The following is a 27,801-nucleotide window of genomic DNA, read 5'->3' on the forward strand; positions in this document are numbered from 1 at the left end:
TTTACAGATCCCAGGTTACTCTCATGCATGGTGCTATTGCCATCATGGAGGCTGGTTCCAGAGTGTTCATTCCAGACTGATCTTTCTTAGTCTATTATCATGTGACTCTATGCATGGACAGTGCTATTCTCCAGTCTCACATTATCCCTTGCGCTCCTGAGCACCTTTACATTATAATGGCATGCAGGCACACACAACAATATAACAATATTAAGCTCCTTTAAGCATTTGCTACACTTTGATTTATCTTTCCTGCCTTATGAAAGATAATAAAAACACAGTAAACACTTCAAAGAATTAGAACCAATATTAAATGACTACTGGAAATTTTGGCATTCTTGTCATTCTTAAGATGGAGGAAGGTTGACAGCATACTTTCCACAGCACTGAGGGGGAAACTGCCATTTAGTTGGTTCTAGTTTGAGTGTGTTTTTTTATTTACTAAGTATAAATGCATCAAGCACTTTAATCAACTGATAAGCTTTCACAACCCAGCCCATGCTACTCCTGCATCCCTGATCATCTCACAATACTACCTTTCAAAACCCCTTTCCAGCACAACAACTCCATCAGAACCCCCTCTCACCATTACCAGTCACTCAAGGTACTGGGTTGAACTATACAAAGTGCTGGATTCCTGCCCAGGAGTCTGCCTAGGGGAACATTGGCTGCCCTGCAGCCATTTAATGACCAATGGTTGTTAATATGGTGGAGGTGGATTTCTACCCCGCAGGAACAGGAAATCCCAGTCTCTGACCAAGTGACCCCCTACTTCCCATTACTCCCAGAACCACCCATCCTAATGCCAACCAGGCCATTCCTTAAGTGCTCTCCAGCACTTCAGGACAGATGTATGCCTTAGATCGGGATTTGGTTATGCGCCTGGGAGTCTTGTGAGTGTAAAGCTGTCATGTCCCGGCAAGGGGCGGGTGAAAGGCTGGGGTTTTGGATGGCTATGGGGAGAGGGCAACCTTTGGGTGGGTGGGGGTAAAACCATGGGGGCCCTCCAATGGGCCCAGGGGGCCCCTTAAGAAGGGAATACTCCCCATCCATTCTGCCACCAACCCATGCAAGGAAACCTGCCAGGCTGGCCGTTTGGAATGGGCTGAGTCATTACCATGAAGACAGCAATGGAACTATAGGCTCCCCATGCTTGCTGGTTATTCAAATAAGGCTCAAGACGAACAAGGTTGAGCTCGGATAGTGACTCATTTACATTTGCTAGAAGCAACATACATTCATATGGAGGGACCCGTTCGCTGCAAACAAAAGAAATATGTTCAAGTCTTGTGCCTTCTTTGAATTACCTGAAAGCATGGGAAGCATATAGTTCCCCATTGCTTTCTCCATGGTAATGCGTCAGCCAATCAGAGTGGACTTGCCAACCAATCAGCATTCCCCTTCTCCTATACGATAAAGTGTTGTGATCATTGGAAATTTGGCATTCTTGGGTTTGTCCTGATGAGTGCAAGATGAAAAGTTTTGGCAACAAGTCTCTTTTTTCAACAATATTACTGTTAATACTTTTCTCACAATTTAAACTGTAAACTATTTGAATTTCATTTGTGCAATAAAGCTCTGAAAAGCAAATGGAAAGTAAAATAATCTATGTTTCCTCGCTCAGTACTTAGGATTTGGTGTAACGTCGAGCCTGGGCACTGGTCGTCGAGCGGTAACAGCAGCTGGCCTGGCTAATTCCTCTGGAGTGAATACACATGAAGAGTCCCAAGAGAAAGACAAGTTGCTTTGTAGTGTGGAGGCTAGGGACCTGATAGAATATGGAATGATTCCAGAATTTGTAGGAAGATTTCCTGTGGTTCTCGCACTACATAGTTTAAATGAGGACATGTTAGTTCGTATTTTGACAGAGCCACAAAATTCAATATTAACTCAGTACAAGATGCTGTTTGGTATGGATAAGGTATGCAGAAAATAAAAACAGAAGTCTGGGCCTATATAGCTGCACAGGATAAAAAAATTCAATGGCCTAATTCTATCTGTATAGTTAGCAGTAAAAGAACACAGAATTGACCACCATGGCGCAAACCATCATCTCACCAGATAGAAGTCTGCCACAAAAAAAGAAGTGTTGGCATTGATTTAAAGCAGAAATATGTCTTCCCCGAATTATGGGACATACGGAATCATAGAAACTTTTAAAATTTATGTGGGGTTGTGAGTGTCGCTGGCTAGGCCATCATCCCTAAATGCTCTTGACCAGGTTAAACCATAAAAGGAGTGTATTCAGCTTGTTGTGTCTGTGCTAACCCTCTGAAGGAGCAATTCACCGAATGTCACTGCCCTGCCTTTTACATGAAATCCTGCAAATTTTTCTTTTTAAGATAATGATCCATTTCCCTTTTGAAAGCCTCAGTTGACCCCGCCTGCACTACACCCTCAGGCAGTGTATTCCAGATCCTAACCACTTTCTGCGTGAAAAAGTTTTTCTTCAGATGGAATTTTACAGCCCCTCTCACCACCAGTCCTGCCAAAGTCAATGGACTTATGAAAGGATCATCATATTTTCCAGCCCAGCGACCCACCCACCCACCGCCAACCACCCCCCCCCCCCCCCCCCCCCCCACTCCGACAGAGCCATAAAGTTCCACCCCTCATTTCACCATTGCTTCTTTTGTCAATTACCTTAAATCTCTGCCCTCTGGTTCTCGATCCTTCCATCAGTGGGAACAGTTTTTCCCTATCTACTCTGTCCAGGCCCCTCATGATTTTGAATACCCCTATCAAATCTCCTCTCAAACTTCTCAAAGAAGAATAGTCCCAACTTCCCCAATCTTTCTATGTAACTGAATGGAACCATTCTAATGAATCCTTTCTGCATCCTGTCTAATGCCTTCACGTCCTTCCTAAAATTTTGTGCCCAGAACTGGACACAATACTCCAGCTGAGGCTGAACCAGTGTTTTATATAGACTTAAGTAACTTCCTTGATTTTGTACTCTATGCTCCTATTTATAATGCGCAGGGTGTTGTGTGCTTTATTAACTGCTCTCTTAATCTGCCTTGCCATCTTCAACAATATGTGCACATATATACCCAAGTTCCTTTGCTCCTCCACCTCTTTAGAATAACACCCTTTATTTTATACTGTCTGCATTTTTCCTACCAAAATTAATCACTCCACACTTTTCTACATTAAATTTCATCTGCCATTTGCCTGCCCAATCCATCAATCTGTCTATGACCTTTTGAAGTTCTACACTACCTTATGATTTACAATGCTTCCAGGTTTCATATCATCTGCAAATTTTGAAATTCTAGTCTATTCACCAAGGTCTAGGCCATTAATATATATTTATATATATCAGGAAGAGCAGGGGTCCTTGCACTGATCCCTGGGGAACTCCATTATAAATCTTCCTCCAGTTCGAAAAACAAACATGCACCACCACACTTCATTTCCTGTCACTCAGCCAATTTTGTATCTATGTTGCTACTGTTCTTTTTAGTCCATGATCTCTAACATTGCTCACAAAGACCGTTGTGCAGCACTTTATCAAATGCCTTTTGGAAGATCATGTACACTACATCAACAACAGTATCCTCATCTACCCTCTCTTGCCCCATCACAAAACTCAATAAAGTTAGTTAAACATAGTTTTCCCTTAGCAAATTCCTGTTGGCTTTCCTTAATTAACCTGCATTTACCCTAATTAATTTTGTCCCGAATTATTGGGCTGGATTTTACACTCCCCCACAGGTGTGTTTGAAGGCACGGGGCTCGTAAAATGCATGCATGGCCTACCCCACCACTGACCCATCCACTGCCAACCTCTCTCAAATTGTACAGGAGACGGTGGAAGTTTTGGGCGGCCTGTCTGACCTTGGGCCTATTAAGGCCCTTAAGTGGTCAAGTAATGGCCACTTAAGGGCCTCATCCCATCCCTGCCAGTAATTTATCCATGGAAGGGGGCACCCCAAGTCATGAGGGAAGCCTGGCAGCTTTAGCTATGCTGGCTGCTGGGGGAAATGAGGCAGTGGGGTGGGGTGGGGTGGGGTTGAGGGGCGGGGGGCACGGCAGTGGGTAGGGATTGGGGGAACCTCCTTTGTAGATCCCCTGTACTCATTGGAGTATCTCCCAAGGTATACTCCCCCCTTTACCCTCCCTGCTGGCCTCTCATACCCAGCCCCCAACCCCTCGCCCCCCTCACCAGGGTTTGCCAGTCTTTCCCCGGTAATACCCTGGACTCACCTTGAAGCCCGGTTCCATTGCAGCACACTTCTCTCTGGGACTGCCTGTAGTCCCAGCTGTGGCCACCATTCGAACCTAGTGCGGCTGTGACTACTGAGATGTTGGCCATCCAATAGGCCAGCAGTTCTCTAAGGCAGGTCTTCCTCCCAAGATTGGGGTGGATGTCGCATCTTAAGCCAATCAATATAAATTCAGGGGGCAGAATATTGCCATTGGCATGTGGGTGCGGGCCTAACACGCCGATGGGTAAAATGACGCACAATGATGTTGGCCGTGTATCCCAACGTCATTGTGCGTCATTTCGATATTTCATTTGGCGGGCACGCCAAACTGTCAGTGGTCTATTAAGGCCATTAAAAAAGTAATTTAACCTAATAACAATGCTGCCTGTCTCACCTTAAGGTTGGGAGGGCAGGCGAAGAGCCCAAACAGCCTTAGTGTTTTTCAGGAAACCTCATCCATGGGCGGGATGAGATTTCCTGAAGCTTTTATAAAATAAATAAATAAATTTTCTTAACTTCACAAACATGTCCTAGCTCATGTGACACTGTCACATGAGGGGACATGTTTAAATAAATTTTTATTTATTGAAAAGTTTTGTGACCCATTCAATCTCCCTGAGGCAGCTCCGTGCTCTCCTTCCTCCCCCCCCCCCCCCTACCCTGCACAGGTATTGCTGAACACTACTGGTCACGTATTACGCTGGGCGGGCCTTGTTTGGCCTGCCTACGTAAAATGGCAGTGCGCAGCTGATTGTGGGCGGTGATTGGCTCCACGCCCACTCCCGCCCAGTCTGCCCGCCATAGGAAAAGCTCTCCCCAGGGTTTTTTAGTGCAGCCTTGGCAAATGGAGTGCAGCTGACCTAACTGAGTGAAGACTTGGAGTTTGGTGAGAGGGGAGTTTTAAGTGTTAATTTTGTTCCTGAATTTTGCTCTTAAAATCTGTAATTAGCAGTGACTGGAAAGTACAGTATAAGCAGGCTAAGTTATTTCTTCCTTGCAGTTTAGACAGGGTAAACTCATTCTTAGCTGTAGGAGCTGAGTAGTTAATTAGCTAACTGGTTGAATCTGGATACTGTAGCCCCAGTTCAGTTTACTTTAAATTCAGGGCAGCCTTGACAAATGGAGTGCAGCTGACTAACTGAGTGAAGACTTGGAGGTTGGGGAAATTGTGAGGGGAATTGGGGTAACGGGCATGTTTGTTTCCTTTGTCTATCTTTCTCAGCCCATAGAAATTGGTTCTTGCTCTATGAGAGGGAAAGGAGCTAGCTGTTTGGCGAGTATCTAATAAGTGGTTAAATTCTATTCTATTCCTAAGGTTTACAACAGTACACAAATTGGTGGTAAAGTTTACAAAAGATATAAGAAAGCAACATAAATAAGTGATTACTATAATTAATTATTTAAAACACATTAAGGATGGCAGGACAGGTGATGTGTCAAAGCTGCAGCAAGTGTGAGCTCCTGAATAAGATTGTGATCCAGGACATAAAAAATCTGCAGTAAGCGTTTGCAGCATGAGAAACTTCGGCTCAGAGTCATTGAGCTGGAGGCTGAGCTGCAGACTCTGTGACACATCAGGGAGGGGAAAGTTACCTGGATGCTTTTTACCAGGAGGCAGTCACACCACTTAGGATAGGGTCTTCTAATTTGGTCAGTGGCCAGGGACAGGAGGGTGTGACTGTGAATGAGGCAAGTAAGGGGATCCAGAGGACAGGAGTGCAGGAATGTGAGCCTCTGCCATTGTCCAATAGGTTTGAGGTTCTCTCAGCTTGTTTGGATGAGAGCGGAGTCTGCAGGGTGGATGAGAAAACTGACCATGGCACCATGGTACAGGAGGCATCCAAGTGGGGGAGCAAAAAGGAAAGTAGTGGTAGTAGGGGACAGTATAGTGAGAGGGTTTGGCACTGTTCTCTGTAGCAAAGAGCGAGAGTCCAGACGGCTTTGTTGCCTGCCCAGTGCCAGGGTTCAGGACATCTGCTCAAGGCTGGATAGGAACCTGCAGTGGTTACATATTGGCATGGATGGAAGATTGGCTAGCTATCAGGAAGCAGAGAGTTGGCATAAATGGGTCTTTTTCTGGTTGACCGAATGTGACGAGTGGTGTGACACAGCGATCAGTGCTGGGGCTTCAACTTTTTATAGTTTATTTAAATGATTTGGGTGAAGGGACTGAAGGAATGGCGGCTAAATTTGCTGACAACACAAAGATAGGTAGGGAAGTAAATTGTGGAAAGGATGTAAGGAGGCTACAAAGTGACATAGATAGGTTAAGTGAGTGGGCAAAGATCTAGTAAATGGAGTATAATGTGGGCAAATGTGAAATCGTTCATTTTGGCAGGAAGAATAAAAAAGAAGCTTATTATCTAAATGGTGAGAGATTGCAAAGCTCGGAGTTTCAGAGGGATCTGGGTGTCCTAGTGCATGAATCACAAAAGGTTCTTGTGCAGGTAGTTAGGAAATCTAATAGAATATTATCATTTATTATGAGGGGAATTCATTACAAAAGTAGGGAGGTTGTGCTTCAGTTGTACATCTAGAGTACCATGTACAGTACTGGTCTCCTTATTTAAAGAAAGATGTAAATGCGGTAGAAGCAGTTCAGAGAAGGTTTACTAGACTAACACCAGGAATGGGCGGGCTGAATTTGAGGAAAGGCTGGATGGGTTAGGCTTATATTTGCTGGAGCTTAGATGAGTAAGAGGCGACTTACTTGAAGCTTTTAAGATCCTGAGGGGTCTTGACAGCGTGGATGTGCAGAAGATGTTCCCTCTTGTGGGAGAATCTAGAACTAGAGGTCACTGTTTAAAAATAAGAGGTCACTCATTTAAGACAGAGATGAGGAGAATTTTTTTTTCTCTCAAAGGGATGTGAGTCTTTGGAACTGTCTTCCTCAAAAGGCAGTGAAAGCAGAGTCTTTGAATATTTTTAAGGCAGAGTTAGATAATTTCTTGATTAACAAGGGGGTGAAAGGTTATTGGGGATAGGCAGGGATGTGGGGTTGAGATTTACATTCAGATCAGCCATGATCTTATTGAATGGCAGAGCAGGCTCGAGGGGTCGAATGGCTTACTCCTGCTCCTAATTCACATGTTCATATTTTAAGTAACATTGCTCCCAATGTTTAAGGGCAGCCAGCAGTACTGTGGCAGACGTCCTCCCCTGACTTTTTAAGGGGCCACGCTGCCCTATAATATCCAGCCCATCAGTTCTAGAAACCTCCCTATCACAGAGATTAAACTGTCTGGCCTGCAGTTGCTGGGCTTATTTTCACACCCCTTTTTGAACAAAGGTGTAATATTTGTAATTCTCAAGTCCGCTGGCACAACCCCTGAGTCTCAGGAAGATTGGAAAATTATGGCCAGACCTCCACAATTTCCACCCACACTTCCTTCAGTATCTCATCTGATCCTGCTGTCTTATCCACTCTAAGTACAGACAGCCTATCCAAAACCTCCTCCTGATCAATTTTAAACCCTTCAACTGTCTGAATGAACTACCTCTTCTTTCACCATGATGTTGGCAGCCTTTTTTCCTTGGTAAAGCCAAAAGCAAAATATCGATTTAATACCTCAGCCATGCTCCCTGCTTCCTTGCATAAATCCCCTTTTTGGTTCCCAATCAGCCCATTTTCCTCTTACCACCCTTTTACGCCTCTATACTACTTTTGGATTTCCTTTTATGTCAGCTTAGTGTCTTTTCATACTCTCTTTTTGCTTCTTTTCTTTGCTTTCTCAATTCCCCTCTGAACCTTCTATATTCGGCCTGTTTCTCAATTGTATTATCCACCTGACATCTCTTAAGCACACTTTTCCTTCTTCATCTTAATCTCTATCTCCATCATCCATGGAGCTCTGGATATTTTTGTTTTACTTTTGCACTTGGTGGGAATCTACCTTGAATTATCTCTTCTTTAAAGGCAGCCCATTGTCCAGTTACAGTTTTTGCTGCTAATCTTTTGATTCCAATCTATCTAGGCCAGATCCATTCTTACCCCATTGACATTGGCTTTCCCCCAGTTAATTATTCTTACTTTGGATTGCTCTTTGTCCTCTCCCATAGCCAACCCCTAAACCTTATGATACAATAGTCAATGCTCCAAAATGTTCCCCTATTGACACTTGACCCATTTGGCCCACCTCATTACCAAGAACCAGGTGTAGCAAAACCTCTTTTCTTGTTGAACTGGAAACATACAACTGTTGGAAATTCTCCTGAACACATTCTAGGAAATCTTGACCCTCTTTGCCCTTTACTACTATCCCAGCCAATATTTGGACAATTAAAGTCCCCCATTCTAACGACCCTCTAGTTATTGCACTTCTCTGTAATTTCCTGGCAAATTTATTCCTTTACAACTTTCCCACTAGTTTGGTGGCCTATAGACTACACCAAACAATGTAATTGCACCATTTTTGTTCCATAACTCTAACCAAGTAGATTCTGTCCTTGACCCCTCTGGGGCATCCTCTCTCTCCAGCACTGCAATGTTCTCCTTAATCAATACTGCCACCCCTTCTCCTTCCCTTCCTTTCCTATCTATCCTGAACACTTGGTATCCAGGAATATTTAATACCAAAGCGTTTCTTTGAGGCAGGTTTCTGTTTCTGCCACAACATCATTTTCCAATGTGGCTATCTGTGTCTGCAACTTATTGATCTTACCACACTCTGCGTGTTCACATACATGCACAGTAACCCTAATTTAGACTTTATTACTTTCCCTCTTATGCTGAACCCATCTAACATCCTACTATTTCCTATCTGTTCCTCCCCTTTATCCACAGCACATACGACTCCTTCAGAGAACTCCAATGCTGACTTTGTACCTTTCCCTCTTTAGTATTACCTCCTAGTTCCCACACTCTTGCCAAGTTAGCTAAAACCCTCCCCAACAGCACTAGCAAATTACCCTGCAAGAAAATTGGTCCCAGCTCTTGTAATTTGGTTACAATCTTCTGTGCTACTGAGTTTCCCATTTGTGTATCACTGTGCAAAAGCATCAACCTGGTGTCAGGCACTTTCCCACAGAAAGGGAAATAAAAGAAGATGGAGTCACCTTTCTAGCTGCTCTTGCGCTGTTACTAATGTTTGATTCAGAGCAGCATTGACTAAGGGCTAGAAATAGGCAACTGCCTCTATTGGCTGAGATTTCTGCATAGTTGGAGGAGAAGAGGGAGGAATTTTTTTTTCTCTCAATTAAAGAAGCAATATTGCCACTGCAGATCCACACTCTTGCCCCCTGCCTGTTTGCTTTACCAGCAGAAAGAAGAATGACTAGCAATCAAGTAGGGAGTATTGAATTCCTGGTGATCCAAAACTGATTTATTTCCTTTTTGTTGAGATTGGTAATAAAAATAGCAATCGTTTAAGTCACTCATTGAAATTAAGGCTGCTGTGTGGCATTTTGTAATAGAGTATGCATCCTTTCAATATTTAAAATAAAATTAAAATTAGGAAGGAAATTTCATTTATCTGTGGGAATCAAAAAAAAACAATGGCTACTAAAGGAATGTAATGACAAAATCAAAATATCTGATACACTGACTTGTATTAGATGAATTATTCAGTGTTAACATGTAAATTAGGTAAAAAAACACACATATCCAGACACATCATCAATATTAATAAACAATTGGTGAATTAATGCTCTGAATGTCACTTATGAGGAAATTGATTGATCTATGGGAGATGAGATTAGAATAAGCACTGAAATGGGCTTTTAAAATTTAAAAAAGAAAAGTTGATCATCTCTGTCTTTTACATCCCCTAATCCTCTGATATTGGTACCCCCTGCACCCCTCCCCTTGCCCTACACCAATAAAGCACTTGGTGCACAAGGGTAGTCCATTGCTCTTCATTGGCTGCCAGACCTTGAAATGCAGTCCTAGCACTCCTGGTTTGTGGAGAGCCAGTGAACTATGAACATTGATTCTTCTGCATTATCCAGTGAGAGTAACCAAATTTAAGCATAGGTGCACACAGTGCCTGTGCAATGCCTACGGTTGGGCAAGTTGTTCTATTTTGCCCTATAAAGCAAGACGTTCTATTCGTTTCTTTGAGGGGGATTTTCTATACTTTCTAATGATATGTGCTAAAACAAATAATAACAAATATGTTAAATTAATCAAGTATGTGATATTCTCAATACAATAGGAAGTTAGGAGCAGCTTGTTAAGAGGGAACGATGTGATTAACACTTGTGATCATTTGATTTTATTTAACAATGTTGACATTAAATTGTAAAAGCAGAAATTAAGTTGTTAAACTCTAAACAGTAGGATGTGCCTATTGATATGAACAAGCACAGATCTTTAAAGAAAGCTTTAGGACATTTAGTTCTTTCCGAAAAACAAAATGAAAGAGAAAAAGTAGGGATTTCTCCCAGTGTCACAGTCAACATTTATCTACAACCAACACCGCTAATGTAGATTATCAGATTGCTTTCTCATTGCTATCTGTGGGACCTCACAGCATGCAAATTGGCTGCCACGTTTGTCTACATTATAAATTGACAATACCAAAAGTACTTCATTGGCTGTGACAGGCACTATATAAATGCAAGTTTGTTCTTTCTTTCACTACACATTACAGTTACTGTTTAAGTTACTGTCCCTTTGAATTCCCTTTCCTACATTCACTCCTTTCCTCTGACTAAACCTTATCAGAATGTACATTGGTGAAGTTGCCACAATGTGGTCCTTGACATTTGGAAGACCAGCCTATATGAACAAATCCCATGTACATGCTTTTATATTGTTATATTCCTATCCAAAATGAGTGTATATTTGTCATCACATGAGATACATATTCAAACACATTGAAAAGTATGCTTTTGGCAGGGAATGGGTTGTGCTTAGTGAGCCCAGAAGTGTTGTGCAAATTAGCTCAATGATAATTTTTTAAAAAGGTATTATCAAAGCTAGATTATCTCATACTATAGTTATTCAGCAGATTCAATATACAGTATACTCAGCCTGCAGTCATTAATTCAGTTGGTGGCCCTCTAACCTTACCAACAGTTGGATTCATTGTATTAAGTTTCTTTATGGCAGAAGAAAATCTAAATAATAGATTTTGATAAAAGCCACAAATTCTGGCATATGTCTCACATGCTAGGGTTTGCTTTATGAGCATCAGTATTTGTTAGCGAAGTCTCCGTTATGAGTGCATCTACTCAATGGATGTGTGTTCCTAAAATTGTCTTGTTGATTGTAGAATGACTTTGCTGTCATTAATCTTCATTAATTTGAAAACATTGTAATTCTGGCACTAATAGTCCTTATTTTTAATAGAAATCGTTAGCCACCCTATCAGGGTTTATAATCCTATGCGAAAAGTAAGCTAAGTTTTCCTGCCCATGTAACTGTTTCTCAATAGCAATAGAGACCCAATAGATTCGGTGTGTCTTCTTGACATTGATACCGATATGGAGAGTAGTTATTCTTTTATTCTGAGGTATATTTCAGTGATTAAGAAGTCTTTTCCAAAAGCATGTAGTTCAATATATTGTTTAAAATTAAAATAGATAACTAAAAAAAAAGCTACAATAATTGAAGTAAACTAATCCTTACAATATTTCTGAACCTAAATGACAATCGAGCAGTGATATGAGATTTCTCAGGAGTCTTCTTGGACCTCTTATTTCAGTGTCATTTCTCCATTACGGATGCAGCTCTGCATGCTATTGCATATAAAGCGATTGAAAGGAAGACAGGGGCCAGAGGACTGAGATCAATCATGGTAAGTTTATTTTTACCAAGCTTCTTGCATCTATTAAGGATTGCAGTCGCATTTTGGAAGTAAATTTTAAAATATTTTAGGACCAAGGTCCAAACCAGTCATTGTAGCTGTAGATCCATGAATAATCAGGCAGAGAGGAAATCCAAAATGTTTCTCCTGAGTTTTATTGTAAGAAAGCACACTGGACTATAACAAAGGCGCAGCTGAGAAGGATAGGTAGAACCATAGAACCATAGAAAAGTTACAACACAGAAACACGGCTGAGAAAGAAAAAAATACAAAACTAGCTACCCATTCTAATCCCACCTTCCAGTATCTTGTCCATAGCCTTGCAGGCTACAACACTTCAGGTGCAGATCCAGGTATCTTTTAAATGAGTTGAAGGTTTCTGCCTCCACTACCAAACCAGGCAGCTGTCATAACAAGTTAGGTCCTTCCTGATGAATGTTTTATTATGCTGAATATTTTATAACATTAAAGGCGCTATATCAATACAAGTTGTTGTTGTTGCAGTGTTGTAGGCTGATTGAAATTTTGAGCAGAATACTCGGTAAACACCTTACGATAGAAGCATTAAAAAATGACAGCACAGAAGAAGCCCATTCAGTTCATCCTGTCTGCACCGGCTGCAAGTAGCTATCCAGTCATTCTTACTTTCCTGCTCTTGAGCCATAATGCTGTAGTTTATGGTACTTCAAGCACATATGCAAGCATTTTTAAATACAATGAGGATTTCTGCCTCTACCACCCTTTCAGACAGTGAGGTCCAGACCCTACCACCCTCTAGATGAAAAATTTCTCATCAACTTTCCTCTAATATTTCTGTCCATTACTTTAAATCTGCAGTCACTGGTTTTGGGCCTCCTTGCTAAGGGTGCTTCCTATCCATTCTATCTATGGTCCTCATAATTTTATATACCTCAATTAAACCACCCACCCCACCGCCCCTCCCCCACCCCACCTCTGCCTTCCAAAGAAAAATACCCCAACCTATCTAATCTTTCCTCATAGCTAAAATTCTCCTTCCTGCAGCATCCTCGTAAAGCTGTTCTGTACCCTCTTTAATGCGATTGCATCCTTCCTGTAACATAACCAGCACTGCGCATAATATGCTAGCTGTGGCCTAACTAGTGTTTTATACATTTGTAGCATAACCCCCCTGCTCTTATGTTTTCTGCCTCGACTAATATAGGCAAGTATTCTGCTTACCTTCTTAATCATCTTATCTACCTGTTTTACCACCTCCAGACATCTGTGGATGCCAAGGTCACGCAGTATTCTAACATTCATTATGTATGCCCTTCCCTTGTTCGCCCTCCACAAATGTATTACCTCACAAGTCTCCAGATTGAATTCCATTTGTCATTTTTCTGCTCACCTGACCAGCCCATTGATTTTTCCTGTAGTCTACAGCTTTCTTCCTCACTATCAACCATACAACCATTTTTCGTGTCATCTGCAAACTTCTGAAACATGCCCTCTATGTTTAAGTCTAAATCAAAGAAGCACCTAGTTCCCTTAACAAGGAGGTCAAAAACAGTGACCACAGATTTAAAGTCATTGGCAGAAGGATTAGAGGAGCAATGATGAGAGATTTTTCATCCACAGGATAGTGGGGGTCTGGAACTCACTGCCTGAAAGACTGGTGGAGGCAGAAATCCTCATTGTATTTAAAAATACATGGAAAGGCACTTGAAGTGCCACAAATTACAGTGGTACGGATCAAGAGCTGGAAAGTGGGATTTACTGGATAGCTTTTTTGCAGCTGGCACAGTCACAATGAAAAGCAAGGCACCTAGTCATGAGCCCGACTGAACCCCACTTGCAACAGCCTTCCAGTCACAAAACATCTATCATCCTTTACCTCCTGCCACTGAGAAAATTTTGGATTCAACTTCCCACTTGCCCTTGGATTCCATGGGCTCTTACTTTTCTGACCAGTCTGCCATGTGGGGCCTTGTCAAAAGCCTCGTAAAGTCCACTTACACTACATTAAACACGCTGGGCGGAATTGTCCCAGATTTGCACTAAGTGCGTTAGCGGGTGGGTAAATCTTCGTTTTACCCGCCTGCTGCAATAGCAGATTTTCATCCCAAGCCCACTGCATTAATTATGCACCCCAGTAAAACATGCCATTTAGATGGAGGGTGGGCTCTCAGTAGCCAGCGCCATATTTAAAGTCCAACCACGCGCATACATCTCAATGCTTCCAGCCCATGACTATTGCAGGGAAGATGTCCACGAAAGGCAAAAAGACTGCAGCCCCTAAGTTTAGTGATGCATCACTGGAATGCATTTTGGACACCGTGGAGACCCACTGCAATGTCCTTCACCCCTGCTCTGGCCCCAGGATAGGCAGCAGTGTGACCAACCAGGCTTGGGAGACAGTGGCAGTGATGATCAATGCCAATGCTGCACAGAAGAGGTTGGGCATCCAGTGCAGATAGAGGATGAATGATCTCATCCATGCAGCCAGGGAATGGCAACCATCTCATCACTATGAACTCACACACTCAAGCCCCTCACACATTCACTAGCATCTCACTCACTGCCAGCTCAAGGGACATCATCACTCATTCTCATGCACATACCCTCACATGTCCATCTTGCCTCATCTCCACGGAGACTGCCTCCTCAGCCCTCATCATCTTGAGGTCACTTGCACAGATCAACATGTGCCCTCTCACACACCCTGGGATACCCTCCTTCCCCAGTACAGCTCTCATCCTGCAGCCCCTTCCCTTGCCTGAAGCCACTTCTTCCCCTTCCCCAAGCAACCCCTAGCCCTGCAGCCATTGTCAAGGTTTAGCTATTTTCCCACTCAGTGATAGCGTCCCACTGTGAGATTAACATTCACGTGATGTCAACCTCAGTTGAACTAGCCTCTGCAACCTTGTGTGATGTCAGGGAGATATGTTTAAATCTTTATTTGAAGTGTGTGATGTAAGCGTTTCTAACCCTTCTTTGTCAAGGAACACCATTGAGTGAGAGCAGCTCATCAGCTTTGATATTCTAGTGGCATTTGTGTTTCCTCAGTGGTAGTGGCAGAAGACACAAAATGCATAGAAGGAGATCCCTGGGCAAGTCCACATCTCAGTCACAGCAGTGTTTACATCACTAGATAGTGGCAAAAGCTTCAAGTATTCCCTCGCATCGCTCTTGTTCCTCAGTGGACTCTCACTCACAGGGCACAGCGGACCAAAGCGGGATCATGGTCTGGCGATTCATGAGGCCAGAATGCACAAGTGTGAATGTGGAACTTGGTTTCGCTGCAAGTGGGTGGACATCACTGAGATGAAATTAAATGGCATTAAGGGGTAGGAGAGATGTGGCCATATGCCCTCACTTAACTTTACTCTTCCAGGAACCTGTCAGTAATTAAAATATCACATGCATGACTCCCACATCTTCCTTCCTTAATGGCGTGATCATGCTCATACTGACCCTCAGCAGTCTCCTGTGGTTCCTGGGCCTCTGGATCTTCATCCTCTGAGCTCTTCATCTTCCTCCAGTTCATCCTCTGACAAGGATTCACCTCTTTGCATTGCCAAATTGTAAAGGGTGCAACACACTGCAATGATGCAGGAAACCCTGTTGGGAGTGTATTGTAGTGAGCCGGTTGAGTGGTCCAAGCATCTGAAATGCATCTTCAGAAGCCCTATGGTCTGCTCTATAAGGGAGCATGTGGAGCTGTGAGCAGCATTGTACCTCTCCTCGGAATGTCTGAGGGCAACGCACCAGTGTCATCAGCCAGCATTTCAGTGGGTACCCCTTAACCCCAGGCAGCCATCCCTACAGATGTAATGGCCCCTCAGAAATCTCAGGCACCTGGGAGTGACTCGCGATTTAGGAGTCATGGCAACTCCCAGGGTACCATGCACAAATATGTAGTATGTGCTTCTGGTGATCACGCACGAGTTGTACATTGATGGAATGGTAACCTTTGTGGTTATAAACATTAGGGGCTGCTGCCATGGAGCCTGTAAAGCCACATTGGTGCAGTCTATTACACCCTGCACTCAAAGGAAGCCTGAGATGGGGCCAAAGCCAGTGAATCTCATCTTCATCCAGACCGAACATGACATGATGGGCCTCCTGTAAAGGGCATCTGTGACCTCCTTTATGTATTGATATGTTGCGGACGGGGAGATGCTGCACAGGTCCCCTGTTGATCCTTGAAAGACCCAGAGGCAAAGAAATTGAGCGCTGCAGTCACCTTCAAAAGCACTTGGCAGGGGATACCCTCCAACTCCATGTGGCATCAGGTCTTCATGAAGGATGTGGCATATGTGATGTACCAGAGCTTGGAACAAGTGCAGACGTGCACAGCATTGCCTCTGACCCATTTGTGAATAGGAAACTCTTTTACAATAAATCCTAGGGCTGGCAATTCACCTTCATTGTCTGGGTCTCTCCTCCTGACTCTCCTGTTCATGATCCAGCCACTTGACCATGTCCCTCAGGCGTAGCCTCCTGCTGGAGCTGCACGTGGTGTTGCCTCTCCCTCCTTCACCTCCTCCAATGCATTAGGACCCTGACAAAGGCAGCATTGAGCCCTGGATCCATATGTGCTTTTGCATTCTCTCTGAAAGGAAACATTGAAGACATTAATGATTCAAGGGGCAAGAAAACAAAACTCAAAATATGAAATGTATGGAAACATTAAGGGTTCATAGTTTTTCCTGCCCTACTTGCATGGTGGCTGATGTTGCCTTGTCCCTGAGACATGAGCACACATCAAGGTGTCCAAGATGGCATCACAGATATGTAACATCTTGAGTCCTGCATTTGATGCTAAGCTTTAATTGAGATGAGTGACCCAACCTAGCTCTGTGCTCAAATTTCTGATGTGGCATTATAATGACCAGTCGGTTGCTCATGATCAATGCCCTTTGGCCTGTTAGGAATGTCAAATCTAGTGAACACGTTTCAGGCCTTCATTGATGGAAGGCCATATATGATGCAGCTGTGCCTCCTTCACTATTGCCTGCATTCCCAAATTCTAAATTCCCATGTGTTACTCTTGAGATGAAGCAACTGTGATGTGAAGCTACTGCGTTCTGAGTAGCCCTTTAACATTGCTAATGAAACCATTGGCTTTTAGTGGCTTTCATCCCAAGGAGGTCTTCCTCCTTTCTAAACAGACTCCTGTTCACTCATGTGGCAACAACAAGTTAGAGGGTGACCCCAGAAAGGCCCACTTGTGTTTGTCCAGCCCTCTCACTGCCATTCCACAGCCTTCCTTCCCCATTGAACCCCTTGTATTCGCCCTTCCCCCTTGCTGCAATTCCACAGCCTTCCTTCCCCATTGATCCCCTTGTATTCGCCCTTCCCCCTTGCTGCAATTCCACAGCCTTCCTTCCCCATTGATCCCCTTGTATTCGCCCTTCCCCCTTGCTGCAATTCCACAGCCTTCCTTCCCCATTGATCCCCTTGTATTCGCCCTTCCCCCTTGCTGCAATTCCACAGCCTTCCTTCCCCATTGATCCCCTTGTATTCGCCCTTCCCCCTTGCTGCAATTCCACAGCCTTCCTTCCCCATTGATCCCCTTGTATTCGCCCTTCCCCCTTGCTGCAATTCCACAGCCTTCCTTCCCCTTTGCGCCCATCGTATTCACTCTCACAGCCCTTCAACAACCTTCCTTCCCATTGGCCACCTTGTGTTTGTCATCCCCACCCTTGCCTCACACCCCACCCTGGATAGTAGTGATAGTTTCTGAGAGTGGAGTTCTGTCTGACTAGCATTGCTTGTGGACAACGGTCTTGGCCACTGGGAGTAGAAGACCACTGCACTCCCCAACTCCGGCTGTATTACTGGTCACAGCCTGAAAGTGGAGGCCTGCATGAGTACCGCAGCACAGCAGTGTCCTTTGGGACAACGTAGGCAAAGAACAGAAGCAAACCAATGCTACAGCCCCAACAGTTTAGTGTTCACCTCAACAAGACCAGCACAGTGCAATGGCAGGTAGGCTATCTTTATTGCACTCACTTTGAAGTTACAAGCAAACTGAGGTCTGACTTGTGCACACCCTTCCTTTTGAAATGAGTTTGAAGCTGATGTAAGCTGATCTTGCTGGCGTGACGCAAGATTGGAAGCCATGACAAGATTTTGACAAGCAGGTGTTTTAATGAGCATTCGTAAGATGTTAATGAATGCAAATGGCGTTCACGCCATTAGTCAGCGGGATAACCGACCCACCATTATCCTGCCAACGGGAGGATTGCAAACTGTTTTTACACCGGCGGATTTCCGACTTTTTGCCTGTTGCTGGATTCTCCGCGGGATCAGAAAATTCCGCGAGCAGTCTATGCATTTGTATTAATGTAAAGGGACAACTTTGTCAAGAATTTTTGAGTTTGAATCCTAGAAACTTTATTTTACGTGACAAATGCACCTCACGCATCCTTATATGATATAACATTTTGACAGACTCCCACTTACTGATGCCATATTTTATTTATTTTCATATCGAGGGACTATTTCCTCTTTATGCTCACTCTCCCTGACCGCATAACAGGTGCAGCCAAGCAAGATGATGATGGGTCAGCTCTCAAGTCTTCACCAATGCTATTTTGAAGTGCTGTGAAAATCAAAAGGTGCACAGGGATAATCTTCTGATGTATTTTCTTTCTGTAAGAAGCAACAGGTCTTCTTTTGTAACATCGATACTGCTGGGATACAAAATCACAAGCATTTGTATCACCCTGCCACTGTATGGTGCTGTGTATTGATGCTATTACATCAGTACCACTGCAACTACAGTACCAGCTTTCAGTGAGTGAACAGTCCAAGTTCTACACCCTGATATTACACTTTGCTATCCTATCAGTGTTCTTCACAATCCTCTGAAACAACAAAATCACATTAACGCCTGTTCAATGTTTTAATCATTTTTTCCCATTTTTGTCCCTTGTACTTTTTTTTATCTTCCCCCCCTACTCCAAGTCCTGCATCATTCCCAGCTATGAGGGCAGGAAGGTTGCCCCCAGAATATTGCATCACTCACCATATTTGTTAATATCATGGGTGAGATTGGAAACTCTTTATGTGAAAAAAGATGGGTATAGACTGTGCCCAGCACCATGGTCCACTGCATTGAAGCACTGACCATATGGTGTGTTCCAATTTTTTTTTGCAGATATTGTACTTTCATTCTGATGTTTATGCGATCCAAGGTGCAAAAATAATTACTTGACTATAAGCTCTTTAAGTATGATAAAAGTCTAGCTAAAGTTACATTTTTGAAGGATAGTTTTGTCTGCTTTTATTTCAGGAACAATTACTGCTGGAACCTATGTATGAGATTCCTAATTCAGGTATCATTGGCTTTCATGTAGATAAGGATGTTGTTGATGGTAAGAAGGGTCCACAGTATGTTAGGTAAGTTTCTGTACTTGTATCATTTGGATTGTTGTGATTATTGAACATTTCTCTCTTAAGGAACTAGATAATCATGATAAAAATCAGAAAATTGCATTTGTGTGATACAATAGTACTGTACTTTAATTACTACAGAATGACTGTAAAATTAGTCAAAATACCAGCATCTCGGACAATTCTGGCCTGTATTTCTTGCATTTTATATGGTATATTTTGTTCTATGTATGAAGTTAAAGATAAATTATTTTACTGAGGTGTTATTCTAGACCAATGGCAGCTTGCTAACATAATTTTTCTTTAACATTACACAAAGAGAAAAATAGATACCGCCTCTTCTACTGCATAAGTACAACTGCATTTTATCTGACAATACATTCCTTGTTAATTTTGTTCAGTGTACATTGCTCTCAATGATCCTATCTTGGAAATCTAGCCTGAAGAGCCCAAACAATATCAAAATCGGAAAGGCAACTAAGGATGGGCAATAAATGTTGGCCCAGCCAACGAAGCCCACATCCCATGAATACATTAGAAAAATATCAATATGTGTCTATATATTAATAATGACTCCAATGTTTTAAGGTGTGTTTTCTTAGCTTCTACTTTATATTTCTGTGTGAACTGAATCACAATGGTTGCTTCTTACAGGGCACCACCAAATGTGGATGATAACCACAAGTTAAGCAGCCAGGATCATGGCTTGATGAAAAGAGTTGACACCAATAAATGATCAGTCAAATACTACTGGGGTACAATGCTGGTTTGAAGCATAAGATGGAGCAAGTAAAGCACTCTCATTTGTGATCAATAAATGGAAGAAGTTTGCACATATAGATTCTTCTCAACTTACTTAAACTCCTGTGGGTGGGGAGGTGGGGGATGATGTTATATATGGTAAAGCTTCCTAGAAAATAATATGTGGACGTTTCTTTTTTATATGCCTCAAGTGTAATAAAACAAAATATTAATGACATACCTTTGTAAATAGTATTTTATTTGATTATTTATCAAAGTGATTAGATATAATGTTCAAGAATGTATAACAAATTAGCTTATTCTTCATGTCTGTACGTTGTAAACATGATTAAGTGAAATTTATTTCTGTGTATCATTGTATCTTTGTCACTGTTTGTACAAAAACAGTTCTACATTACGAGCAATATCAAACAATGAAGCAGCCACCAAGGGAAATGTTTTCTAATTTGTTTGCAGACATTGATTAAGTCTCAAATTTGTATCAATATATATCATTGCATCACATGTGCAATGTAATTATGGCAAAAATAACATAACACCTAGTTCTTTCTTCCCTCAAATGGTTTTCACAATATTTTTTCTTGAAGACAGGGCTCTGGGCCCAAAATTCCACTGCTGAAAGTGTCAAGGAGCTGGACTTGTAGCTTTCCACAACCATCAGTATAGAACCGCTCATACCTCATAGAATGGTAGCTGAACTGGAACTCAATGGGCATACAGGAGAGGTCCTTACTGCCGTGCATGTGAAAAAGTGATTACATTTCTCTTGGACGTTCATGGTCCTTTACTAAACCCAAAATAGACTCATGCTAACTTTTAATTGTTGAAAGCTCTGCCAGCCTTATTAGCGCATAACAGGCAAAAAAGCCCCTTCAAATGGAAGAGGGAGTGGGCAGTTCCACATACTGACTGGAATTTGCAGCATTGGATTTTAGAGTGGAATCTCAGGGAAACAGAAACAAAAACAACACATATTAATATGTAAGTAAAAGCAAAATACTGTGGATGCTGGAAATCTGAAATAAAAACAGAAAATTCTGGAAAAACTCAGCAAGTCTGGCAACATCTGTGGAGAGAGAAACAGAGTTAACATTTTGAGTCCGTCATGACTCTTCTTCAGAACTGAAAAGAAGTAGAAATTTGATGGATTTTATACTGTTGAAGAAAGGGGGTGGAGCCCGTGGAGCAAAATAGAAGGTCAGGGATAGGTAGGAGCTCAGCAGTGTTATGGCACAGCCGATGGTAAATGCTTTGTTGTTCCAATCCCAAAGGGAAACTTGAAACAACTATAAATTTCAAGACAAAAACAAAAATAGCTGGAAAAAACTCAGCAGGTCTGACAGCATCTGCGGAGAGGAACACAGTTAACGTTTCGAGTCCGTATGACTCTTCATCAGAACTAAGGAAATATAGAAACGTGGTGAAATATAAGCTGGTTGAGGGGGGTGGGACAGGTAGAGCTGGATAGTGGAGGCAAAGAAGAGATTGCCAAAGATGTCATAGACAAAAGGACAAAGGAGTGTTGATGGTGATGATATTATCCAAGGAATGTGCTAATGGTGACATTAAGGGTAGAAAGCAGGACAAGCAAGTGACAGATAGCCCTCCTGGGGTTGTGCTCGGACCTGCAAGCCCTGACAATAAAAGCCTCTCATAGCACTAAGTTTTACCAGTAACCTTCAGGAAAAATAAAAACACTGTTTCTAAACTTCACCTGGCTAGGTGACACATTTCACCCCTCCTTTGAAAACAATCTAGTTTGGTTTATTTAAAAATGCAAATCTTCCCTTGACATCTAAACTTTCCCATATTTACCGAATTAACATTTCAAACCTAACTTCTCTTCTTACATCAAAGCACCAGGTCTAATTCAATTAAGTCTCACACACACACACACGCATAGACACATCCCACTATTACTTTACAATAAATTCCAATAACAATAATAATTATTACATCTTCCTGACAGGAGGGATTGACAAAGATGTCATGGACAAAGGCAGTGTTAATAGTGACATAAAAGTCGGATAGCGGAAAGTGTTAATAGTAGAACAAGGATCAGCGCTCTCTAAAAGTAAACCATAAGAACAAGTTACAAGTAGCCCTGTGGGGGGAGGGGGTTGGGGAAAAAATATAAAATGATCAAAACAGAGGACAGAGTTGTGAAGTTGTTGATTTTAATGTTAATTCCAGAAGGCTGTGAAGTGCCTAATCAGATGATGGGGTGCTGTTCCTCCAGCTTGCACTGGCATCACTGGAACATTGCAGCAGGCCAAGGAGGGAAATGTGGACATGAGAAAAAGATTGTGACAGGACTGAGCGAAGGTGTTCTGCAAAGTGCAATGCGCTCTCCTGTACACTGGATAGACCAAATGCAGACTGGGTGACCGCTTTGTGGAACATCTTCGCTTAGTCCGCAAGCATGACCCTGACTTTCCTGTAATTGCCACTTCAATTCACCGTCTTGCTATCACCTGCTCCAACCCCTCTCTTCAACGATATAAAATCCATCACATTTCTACTTCTCTTCAGCTCTGAAGAAGAGTCATATGGACTCAAAATGTTAACTCTGCTTCTCACTCCACAGATGCTGCCAGACCTGCTGAGTTTTTCCAGCATTTTCTGGTCTTATTTCATATTAATATATCATTTCTAACAAAATGTCCCAAGATGCTTCACAGGGGCATTGTAATACAAAATATGATATTGAGCCACATAAGATCTTAGGTTGTGACCAAAAACTTGGTCAAAGTGGTAGGTTTTAAGGAGTGTCTTAAAAGGGATAAATGATGCAGAGACACAGAAATGCTTCTGGTGAGAATTCCAAAGTTTAGGGCCCAGCTGAAGGCACAGCCAGCAGTAGTGCAGCAATTAAAATCGGGAAAGTTCAAGAGGTCAGAGTTAGAGAAGTGCACATGTCTCGGATGATTGTAGGGCTGGATGGGTTTATATAGATACAGAGAGGCAGGCTTTACTCTAACCAGGTTCCACTCTAATTTCACCCCGTCTCAGTAGATGATGAACTTTCTATCTGCCTCCCTGGCCCCTGAAATTTCAGGACTTTACTATTAAAATGTGCCCAAAGTCAATGGAGGGATAGCAGCTAATTTAGTTTGTGTTTGGGGGGTGGTGTTGGAGAGGCGGGGGGGTAGTGCATTTGAGGTGTCGGGGTAGGGCACTGTAGATCAGAAAATTTCTTGGGCATTTTTTTGTGGTCTCCAGCAGTGCCTTATCAAACACAATGTCGTCCATTTGAAACTGAATTTCAATTTTGTGGTCCTACAATTGATGCGTGGTCACTGTGGCCACAATCTCTGCATAAATGAAAGCTCCTCAGTAAGTTCACCCCTTCTACTTGTTGAAAATGGGAGATTGACATCCTTACCAGCAATTTGAATCTACCCTGCTGCAGCCTTTATCAACCAGTCGCAAGGCATTGTGATTCCTAGTTTGAAACTGGGTCTTTAAATGGGTCTTTTTCTGATTGGCAGGATGTGAGAATTGGAGTCCTGCAGGGGTCTATGCTGGGGCCTCAACTTTTTGCGATTTACATTAATGACTTAGATAAGGGGTGCAAAGGCATGGTAGCTAAATTTGTAGACAACAAAAAGATAGGGAGGAAAATATGTTATGAAGACATAAGGAGTTTGCAGATGGGTAGATATAGGTTGAGTGAGTGGGCAAAAATCTAGCAGATAGAGAATAATGGGAAAATGTGAAGTTATTCACTTTGGCAGGAAGAATAAAAGAGCAGAGTATTACCTAAACAAAGAGCAACTGCAGAATTCTGAAGTGCAAAGGGGTCCAGGTGTTCTTGTGCATGAGTCACAAAAAGTTAGTATGCAGGTACAGCACATAAGAAGGCTAATGGAATGCTATCCTTTATTACGAGAGGAATTGAACAAAAAAGTAAGGATGTTATGATTCAGTTATACATTGGTGAGATCACATCTTGAATACTGTGTGTAGTTTTGGTCTCCTTATTTAAGGAAGGATGTAAATGTGTAGCAGGCGGTTCAGAGGAGGTTTACTAGATTGATACCTGGAATGAATGGGTTGCCTTATGAGGAATGGTTGAACAGGATGGGCTTGTTTCCACTGGAGTTTAGAAGAGTGAGGGGTGACTTGATTAAAGTATATAAGATCCTGATTGGTCTTGACAAGGTGGGCATGGAAAGGATTTTCCTCTTGTGGGTGAGTGCAGAACTAGGTGACACTTTTAAAATTAGAGGTCGTCCTTTTAGGACAATGATTAAGAGATTTTTTTTCCTCTCAGAGGGCTGTGTGACTTTGAAGCTCTCTGCCTCAGAAGGCGGTGGAAGCAGGGTCATTGAATGTTTTTAAAGCAGAGGTAGATAGATTCTTGTTAGGCAAGGGAATCAAAGGTTATTGGGGGTAGATAGGAATGTGGAATTAGAAACAGAAACAGAACAGTCATGATCTTACTGAATGGTGGAGCAGGCTTGAGGGGCCGAATGGCCTACTTCTGCTCCTATTTCATTTCAACTCTGTCCTCGCTGACCTAGACTGGTTCCTGGTCAAGTGGTGCCTCTATTTTAAAATTCTCTTTCTTGTTTTCAAATTCTTTGATTGTCTTGCCCCATCCCTGTCTCTATAAACTTCTCCAAGCCTTCAAGCTACTGAGACTTCTGCACTTCTCCAAATCTTCCGCTTTATGCATCCCTAATTTTAATTACTCCATCATTTGTTGCAGTGTCCTCAGCTGCCTAAGACCTAAGCCAGCGGTTCCCAAACTGAGAGTCCTGATCCCAACTGGGATGGCAGAAAAAATGGGCAAAATTTTCCCAGAATTACACTAAATGCGGTAGCGGGCAAAATGAAGTCCTACCCGCTGATGAAAATGGCGGGTTTTCATGTGTATCGTCCTTAGCTTGCCTCATTATTTATTCACTCCCGTGAAACACGCTGTTTCCATGGTGGGCGGGCTCTCATTCGCCTGCCCGCCATCACCCCTCTGTTGCATCACACCGGCTGCCATCTTTAAAAGGCTGCCGCCAACAAAGCACTCATCGCCACCAGTTCACCACTGCTTCCCAGGAGACATGGCCTGCAAAGGAAAGAAGACTGCAGCCCCACGCTTCAACGAAGAGTCCCTCAAGCGACTGCTGGGTGCTGCGGAGGACCGCCAGGATGTGCTCTGCCCCTGCTCTGGCTGCAGGATGGGCAGCAAAGTCACCAACCCGGCTTGCGCGGTGGTGCCAGTGGTGGTCAGTGCAAATGCCCTGCAGAGGAGGACAGCCACCCAGTGCCAGAAAAGGATGAATGATCTCCTCTGTTCCGCCAGGGTAAGTCACTCCTCTCATTAGTCCCAACTCACATATTCACAAACCCACCACACATCCACAAGGCTCTCACTCACTGCCAGTATAAGGGACATCACCATTCACTCTTTCACACACGCTGTTATTGTCCTCAACCCATCCATGGGACCACTCACCACACACACAGGCCAGGCATAATTATCATCTGGCCCAGCAGGTGTCCTGATACGCTCTCCCCATCTCTATCCATGCAGGACAAACTGGCACACAACAGGAGGGAAAGGTCGCAGACAGGTGGAGGGATGCCTGACAGAATTCAAAAACAGAGCAGACGATGATGGTGAGGTTGGTGCTGCTCTACCAAGCGTGTACCAAGTGTGTACCAGCAGTACACATCTATCAGACAACAATGCCATGAGTGATGTGTCCACTTTCACAGGCCACTGCCATTCTCTAATTATCTCCCCTTGCTTTCACAGGCACATTTGCCAAACAGCCAACAGAGTTCATGACTCAGGCCCTCCAATCAAGCCCTGAAGAAACCTCTGAAGAGGAATCTGACCCTTCCTGAAGTCCTGTCACAGTGCTCACCCACACCCTCCACCAGTGCAGAGACACGCACCTCGGTGGGACCTAGCTTTAGAGTACCTCAGGATCACAATCTGATGAGCACATTGGACTTTCTGATCCACAGCAGGCGGAGGCAGAGATTTCCCAGATCCCTGGCACTCAGAGGATTGCTGGAGGCCAGAACAATGCTGAGTCCAAGTCAGTTGACGAGCCTCTGGACTCAGCTGTGTCACAGTTGCAGGAGCTGCAAGATCAAGCTAGGGAACACTGGACTCCTCAGATTGCAAGGCAAGATGGAGGAGTCCTTCCAACTTCAGGCTGAGGTGATAGTGCTGGCATTGCAACGCACCAAGGTCAACACTGGCAGCATGGCGGTCACCGTGGACATCCTAGTCCAGGATGTCACTCCTGCACTGCTGCGCAGGCTTAACTCGATTGCTGATGCCATAGTTGGCCTCCAACAGTGTGTACGCAAGAGAGGTGTTGGGCAGCTCAATCTCACTCCAGCTACCCCTTCCGCTCATGGTGTCAATCAAGGGCCCTCGTTGGGCACACATAGGGAGGAGGATCAGCAGGTGCATATTCTGGAGTCATTCAACCAGGTGGCACTGGGAATGATCGGCCACCCGAATCCCATCTTCCTGTGACCTTCACAGCTCCAGTTTCACAGGCTGAGAAGGGTGCCACTGCCACACAGCAGGACGCCGAAAGCAGGCCAGGTTCACCAAGTCTCAGCCCTCCAGAGGACGCCCGCCAAAGTCATCACAGACAGGGCGTCACAGTCAGCAGGCTGCCTCCATCTCTGCTGTGGATGCCCAGGGAGCACCAAGATGTAGCGGCAGGGTTAGGAAAGTTAGTTAAAAGTAACTCTTTCGAGTACAAACCCGTTTCCATCTGTTTCAGATGAAGTTACATTGTTTCATAGTTTGCCATTGTGAGATTTGAACTCTTGAATCTTGGGGTTACAAACCCAGTACCATAACCACTTGGCTATTTAGGCCAAGCTCTAGTTAAAAGTAGTTGCACAGCCTGGGCACAGGTGTTGATCACTTGTACATACTGTCCACTATTGTCAATAAACTCCTAAGAATATCACCCTACCTGTGGCTCCTTGTTCTGATGAGCAGTGTTCTTGTCACTCAGATGTGAAACATTTCTGCACAAGATAAAAGGCAGGTGTCTCAGTCTCTTCCCTGTGCTCTGTGCTGTCTTCAGGCCAAAGTGATGGTCCAGCCTCACACTCCCTGGGAACATTACTGGTGCCTGCACCTTGGTCATTGCTGCCAGAATGTAGTGGGCAGGCACCATACAGAGTTCTCTCATACTCTCTGTGTGCTCTCAGCACCTTTAAGGTGGGGCTGGCCCCCATCACACCAGCATCTGTGACCAGTGATGATGTGCACCAGCTCCTGAAGGGCTAAGGTGCTGAAGGCGGACACAGCATCAGATGCGTCTAAAGTTTCATGGCTGCATCTCTGAGATGGCTCTGATTATGGAGCACAAGTGAGCTGCCCTTGGCCAGATAGGAGTCAGACATTCTCAGAGGCTATGTGAAGATCTATGGAGTGTCCTCACTGCATGTTGTCATCATCTGCCTGCCATCGAGTGACTATTAGGGCCTCCACAGAGGGTATTGCCATAAGCCAGAATGGAGTCAAACGTTCACAACTGCGATGTCAGGATCTATGGGGACACCTCACTGCATGTCGTCATCATCCTCCACAAATCTGGCAGCTATGAGGGCCTCCCAAGTGCACCTGCCTCATCTAACCAGTGCGAGAGCCTCAGCCCCGTCATCCTCACCACCAAGGACTCCCTCACCCTCATCCCCGTTGATGTCCTCCTCATTGGAGGAGACGTGCA

General features: G+C 43.6%; 1 protein-coding gene across 1 annotated transcript in view; it reads left to right on the top strand.

Annotated features, from left to right (window-relative positions):
• Window positions 1–19,334, top strand: part of LOC121276795 (ATP-dependent Clp protease ATP-binding subunit clpX-like, mitochondrial) — a 78,419-nt gene extending 59,085 nt beyond the window's left edge. Inside the window, exons 10-12 of the mRNA XM_041185341.1 lie at window positions 1,625–1,921; window positions 11,858–11,950; window positions 19,224–19,334. Coding sequence (XP_041041275.1) covers window positions 1,625–1,921; window positions 11,858–11,950; window positions 19,224–19,334 — 501 coding nt within the window. The remainder of the gene's footprint in view (window positions 1–1,624; window positions 1,922–11,857; window positions 11,951–19,223) is intronic.
• Window positions 19,335–27,801: the final 8,467 nt, after the last annotated feature.

The sequence above is a fragment of the Carcharodon carcharias genome, chromosome 4 (genome assembly GCF_017639515.1).
Source record: "Carcharodon carcharias isolate sCarCar2 chromosome 4, sCarCar2.pri, whole genome shotgun sequence".
Lineage (NCBI taxonomy): Eukaryota > Metazoa > Chordata > Chondrichthyes > Lamniformes > Lamnidae > Carcharodon > Carcharodon carcharias.